This window comes from Humulus lupulus, chromosome 5 (assembly GCF_963169125.1).
Source record: "Humulus lupulus chromosome 5, drHumLupu1.1, whole genome shotgun sequence".
NCBI lineage: Eukaryota > Viridiplantae > Streptophyta > Magnoliopsida > Rosales > Cannabaceae > Humulus > Humulus lupulus.
In genome coordinates, this window is record NC_084797.1 from 6,819,858 (window position 1) to 6,826,676 (window position 6,819).

General features: G+C 34.8%; 1 protein-coding gene across 1 annotated transcript; it reads right to left on the reverse strand.

The window, feature by feature from the left end:
• Positions 1-506: 506 nt before the first annotated feature.
• LOC133778777 (putative receptor protein kinase ZmPK1) lies at positions 507-1,607 on the reverse strand. Its single transcript, XM_062218801.1, has one exon. The coding sequence runs from the start codon at positions 1,605-1,607 to the stop codon at positions 507-509; it is 1,101 nt and encodes a 366-aa protein (XP_062074785.1).
• Positions 1,608-6,819: the final 5,212 nt, after the last annotated feature.

Here is a 6,819-nt window from a genome sequence, read left to right on the forward strand (position 1 = left end):
CCTTGTCGATTCTTCTGTGACTTGGAATCCATTGCCAAAACCTTGTAACAGCAACTTCATAGTGAAGATCCGAGCTTTCCATCTGAGGAGCAGCTCAACGAGGATGTAACCCAGTTTATGGGCGAACCTCGAAAAATTCTGGGTGTTTTCTTCTCTATTTCTCATTTCTGTTTGTTGGGTTTTGATTGAACTAAGCTTACTGAATATTTCTCTGGGTTGATTAATTTTCGTGGGTTTCATCTCTGGTTTTTGGGACTGAGTTTCAGTTTGGGGATCTTAGGGATATTGGTCTGCTAGGGTTTGGGTTACAATAGAAAAGGGGGTTCTTTAATTTCAGATTGATTTGTTTTGGTTTATATCTGATACATAAGAAACTGTGTCGTTTTGCCTTTGACTCTTGGTCAAAAAGGCAGAGGTGTTAAATGTCTCTTTTGACCTTGAAACTACTGATTGAATATTTGTTTGGTGTAGGGTTATTACAGTAAAATTCCTACAGTGTAGTTCCACTAGAAGTTGGAATCATAGCCGTAGAACTCAACACGTGGAAGGTGAAGAAAACCAGATTGATTAACATTACTACTGGAGCAAGGGAGTTTAAAATCTGGTTCACACCCGTGAGTCCAATCAGTGTGGTTTATCATCTTATGGCCAGGGAGGCAAGCGCATTTCCTACCATATTCAGGCACGTAAGTACAGAGGCTATTAATCCCACAAATGCCATGAATCTTGCATGGTTGTAAAACAGCTTCCCACGTAACTGTCCACGTACTACTTTGCTTCCCTTGCTTTGATCTACTGTACAATCTAAGATTTCCGTCAGCTTCAACTTTGAGGATTCTCTGGAGTTTAATAGCATAATCCGAAGCCATGACTGTAAAACTATCTGATGAGCTGAAGATCCCCCAAGAATCAAGAACGGCTGTTCTACTGTCGTTGAAAATGGATCTTCCAGCGTTATTTGGCAAAAGCCAAGGGTCTGGCCAGTAAATGCTCGAAATCTCGGGACCATCATAGAGAAGACGAAGGACGTTGTCGTTGTCGTAAAAGAGCATGTAAAATCCAGAGGAATAGTTAGTCTGGCTTCTAGATGACACTAGCTTTGTGTTTCTTGTGAGTGTTTGTCCAGGAACAAGAGTGTCCGTTGGGGAAGCAAAGCTTTGCCACAAAAGGACACAGTTCTGAGTGATTAGGACAAGGTTTCCGGAGTCCAAGAGTTGTAGCTGGGAATCTGAGTTTGAAGCGGTATCACTGGACCAAACGGTGGATTGACCGGCGTCTATAAGTACAAGGTTACCGATTTTTTGCAAGGACAGCTTCGAGCGCCTTCCGTTTACCGGATGATCCCGGTTTGCCATCCAAATCAGCGTCAGGTTTTGCCTCGGAGATGGCTCAGGCTCAGGCTCAGTGAACCATATGGCAAGGCAATATGCATTGTGGCCCACTTGGAAAAACCCGGCGGAAAATACTCCTCTCGGTGAGGTTAAACCATCAGCTGGATTTTCAACGGAGAGAGAGAAGCCTTCTCTCAATAAGTTAATGGACGCAGAACGCAGTGAAAAAAAGAAGAGAATTAGAAGCCACAAAGATAGAGTTAGAGCGCCACCCATTATTATTCAACCCAGAAAAATCATATGGAGATAAGTTTAGAGTTAGGAATGATTGAGCCGCCAGGGACTGATGGATGAGCCATTGAAATAAGAAAGACTACGTACTTAAATAAATGGCTGGTTTGATAGAACTGGGCATAAATCTTAAATTATTAATTTTTATTATTAGTCAATATATACCACTACCACGATCGGTCGGTCGTTTGCTTTAAAATATATTATAAATTTACATATACTATCAAAATCATTGGTCTTGCTTAAACCTGGTAATGAAATACATCATGAGCAATATCACGCAAGAATTATTCTTTTGACCATGTACAGTACAAACATTAGGAGAAGAGACTATTGAAATTTCTCTCAACATCCATACATTATAAAAAATAGCCCAATTGCAATATTAGTATTCGAAATAAGAAAAAACACGTGGAACTTTTACAGCAACTAGGCTGTGTGATGGCACACCAAGTCGGACTTAATACAATATGACGCACTAGATTAAATGAATATGACAAGTTTTTTCTAATATATATATATATACATATAGCTACTGGAAAATAATTATTGGGTTTACCCAGCAACTTGAGCATTATTTTTCAAATATATATGGTCGTTTTAGTGTTTGGTTCAAAGTTACGAATTTTAAGTTGGCCGTGTTTAATTTAATTGTAAATAAAAAAATAAAAATCAAATTGATTACTCTCCCAAGATTCATGTTTCATTGGGATACTAATAAGGAACATTATTAAGACCACATAATATAATATGATATAAAATGGAATTGAGCCTACCTATTGATAAATTTCCGAGTTAGTGCTCAATACAGCATGTGATGCGCTGCTTATTTTTGCATTGAATAGTATTTTTATTTTTTTCTATGAAGTTTCGGGAAAGATAAATACAACATTTAAATTTGTGATTAACTTATTTAGTTACAACATTTAAATTTGTGATTAACTTATTTAGTTCTAGTTTGCCAAATTCTTAGACAATTCACAGTTTGTAGTTTGATTTTTAATTTGAAGATATGTATATATATGCTCATGTTTGCTGATTTTTGTTGATTTTGATGTTTGTGGTTATTTTTTATTTAAGATATATATTAGTTTCTTTAACTTTTATTGTGCTTGAATGCATTTTTAATTGAAATCAGAAGTAATCAACTAGCCATTGATTCTCATGGTCTTCTAAAGTAGCATCTTTTTTTATTATAATGTAATGTTATGAGAATACTATCATTTATTATTCATTTATAGAATGCTTTTGACAATAAATTTATTGATGTGGAAGAAATTGCTTGCTTTTGGGTGCATAATATATAAATTACAAATGACTTAGACACTTAGCTATGCTTATTTCTTTTTGTTTTGCAGGTGCACCAGTGGCTGTGAGGTTTGATGGGGGCAGGGCTTGGAATGGCGAGGTGTAGGCTCGATGGTACGTATCTCTTCTAAATCTCTCTCTCTCTCTCTCTCTTTTGTCTTCTGATTTTGTTTTCCCTCATAGAGAGGAAGGATCCTATGCCATTTGTTCTGATCAATTTCAGGTGATTCAATTGTATAAAAGTTGTTTCTGTTGTTTTTCTGTTTTGGGAGAACCTTGTTTTCTGTTATGTTATTGGTCTCTGGTGTCGTGGTTCATCTTTGACCTATTTCTGAGTATGGTATTTTAATTGCTGTTTGATAATGGTATTTTGGACCATAAGACGTCTTGCCAAAAGTTTTATTATAGTTTTTTCATTAAAAAAATCGGATTTATTCAGTATTAATTTCAAGTCTATGTGTCCATGTCAAAATGTGAAATTTACTTTGCAGTTGATATTTGAGTTATTTGATTCTCTTTTAATGTTTGCCATTTGCATGTCACATTTCCCTTTTTTTTTATAAATAAAATACTGTCCAGGGATTTGTGTGAACGTTAAATAGCTTGGGAATTTGAGTAAGAAAATGTCCTCGTGAAATTTATCTGTGGTGCATTGATAAGTTTTAGATAACTGCTATGAACAACTCTGTTACACAAATGTTAATGTTAGTTTACAAGTGAAGTTGCACTAGTGGCCAACTCATCAATTTTTTTCTTGGGAGAAAGGTCAATCTATATACTCCAACAAAGGATCAACCGAATAATTTATTAGCTGTCTAACATGAGTGACTCTCCTCCACATAATTTAATAATAAATAAAGAATAAAAATTCATGCAGGCTTCCCTCACAAAACATTGACATGATATTATATTCTCTCAATGTCTTTTAACAACTTGAGCCAACCAAGTTCATTCAGTTATTGGATTATATTTCTTATGAGAATAGTTTCATTCTTGTTAGCATGCAGTTTTATATTTGCTGCTTATCTTTCTCTATTTATTTTTCAGAGAGTTTGAACAAGTTCCCTAGAAGGACTAGTACACCATCTGGGGTTCACAGTCAAGCACAACAAGCTGAAGAACAGCTACAACGTTAGCAACAGCAGCAGCAACAACAGCATCATCCAAACTATAGTTTGAAGTAAAAAATGTTCAAGATTATAAAACTTTATTATGTTAAGCTTTCAAATTTAAGTTAGAACTAAGATCTCATGAAGTAGACACATTCATGGTTTGAATTAGTTATTGTTTAATGTAATACTTATGGTTTATCAATCTATTGATAATTACATTTTATGATTAATTTTGATTTTGTTTATCAAAATACAATAATGAAAATTTTTTAATTAAAAAAAAACATATAAGTATACTTATCAAAATAAAATTTAAAATATATTATCCACACTAAAGTAACAAAATTTTATTACTATATGTTATGATTTAAAAACATATTATAAGCGTAACAAATCGTTATGATTTATATAATATAACAAACTAAAAATGCTATCAAAATAATCAAATGTAACAGTTGAAAAGTGTTATGCAAAAAGTATAAGATTAAACTTCAAATTTATAACCAAATACTCTAACTAAATGTTATTATTTGAATATTATAGCCACTAAAAATGTGTTATTGAATAGTTTAAGATAACATCGAACATAACATTCGAATACTGTTATAGAAAATATAGGACTTTTAATAACAGGGGCTATGTTAGCGTTTTCAGAAGCGTTATCAATACTCCCGGTTAACAGTTTTTAAGTGTTATAAATACTGTTTTTTCTTGTAGTGATTCATTAAACCCAATTGGAGGCCATAGAGTCACACAAGTGCGTGTCGCACTTTCATTCAAGTTGTTGGCATCCGAGCCAGTCAAGTGCATGTTGCACTTCCAGGGTGGCCCAGCCATGGTGGCCTGCACTCCACATGCATTATGCCAATCTTAGCTCATAAACTAAGTTCCTTATGCCCTTGACTTATAAGTCAAGCCACCACGTGCCTCCAACTTATAAGTTGAAGCCTTGGGATTTTCAAATAATAAGGATCTCTTAGAGCCCATCATAATCTCAACTAATAAGTTGATCCCCACTTAACATCATAATAATACCCTAGTTTATAAACTAAGCTTCACAGTCATAACCGACAGTCACACGTTTCATATAGCATACTTATCAAATAGTCACACAATGCATTATAATACATTCACTCAACAGTCATAAGCATAATCATAATTATGCACGTTACAGCGTACCTAGTCATACATTCACAACATAATTATAATCATGTTCCACACCTTAACCAAGTTCTAATCATGCATTCACATAACAGGTGCAATTTTCTTACCTTTGGTCCGTTTGCGGGTTATTAGCGACGACCCTCTGAGCACGACCCCTGATTCAAGCCCCTAGCGAAACCTAGTCACAGCTGCGATAAGGAAGTTCCCATCAATAACAGGTAAATAACAGCTTCCAGACCAACTCTTAGGCTCCGAGACATCGAATTCCACTTAACAAGGAAGTAGAATCGATCCCGAGCCCAAATGGTTAAGTTCCCAATCTAAAAATCCCATTTAAGCCAAATTTCCCCTTAAGAGCCGCGACCCCTCACACCCGAGCTGCGACCCACATCTAAATCCAGAGGCTCGGCCTCCCTGGAATCCAACGTGCGCAGCAGCGCGCCCCTGAGGCGCCGTGGCCCGTCCCTGCCTCCGAGCCCTGCTGGCTCAAAAATTCCTTCGCAGGCCGCGGCTCACCACCACGAACCTAGAAATTTCTGGGTTTTTCTGCAACCGAACCTAACCAAAACTCATCCAATTTCATCCCACTCCTCCAATATAATTCCCACAACCTATATATTCATTCTCACCAGTAAAACCCAACTAATTATCATGATACAACCATCAAAATCCCAAAACCCAATCTCCCAATTATCAAACATGCATGAACACCATAACTCTAAATATACCAACTGAATTAACATAATATCCTTCAGTTCAAAATCCTTACCTCAACTATATGACTCCAGTAGCAATAACTCCTAGCAATCCCCTGGTCTCAAGCCTTCCCTCCAAGGAAGAACCTTCAAGATGATCAAAATCACCAAAGCTCCAAGAGAGAAGGTGTAGAACGAGAGAGAGAAAGAAAGAGCTTTTGCATTTCTTTCCTTTAATTCTCCAATATAAAAATATAGTTAATTATGTAATTTATTAAAATAATCAACTCTTTCTATAATAGAGAGCATGATTGGAAGAGGTCAAAAAAATGACGAGCCATAGTAGTTTTTTAGCTATTTTGGCTAAAATTTAGCTATTAATTGGCTAATGTGATTGGGTATGCTCTAAAAATATTTTTGTTACTTTATTTATTTATGTCAGAAATTTTTTCAGTTGCTTTACCTTTTTAATTGTTTGAAAATTTTTTGGTCAAAAAATAAACATTTACTTCATCCTGGTAAATCTTAGCTAAATAGCTTCCAAAATTTAAACAAGTATGACACATTGATTTCTTCTAAAGATATATGTATAGTCTTACATGTAACAAGAGTGAATAAAAATACTTTTCCTTTTTACCTGCTTCCATATTTTGATCTCTTAAGTAAAGGAGTTGGCCAAACTAGGTAAGTAAATTTGTTCCTTTTATTATTATTATTATATATAATGCGTATATAATATGATTCAGTCAAAATATAAAATGCCTGGGTCAATTTTGGCTAAGCGAATAATTAAATAAACATGCATTTGCTTTAATTAGTATAAATAATACTTAATGAATTCAAACACTATATATCATATATCATATATATATACACACAATTTCTTAGTTTTATTTATAAAATTTATTAATTATTTTT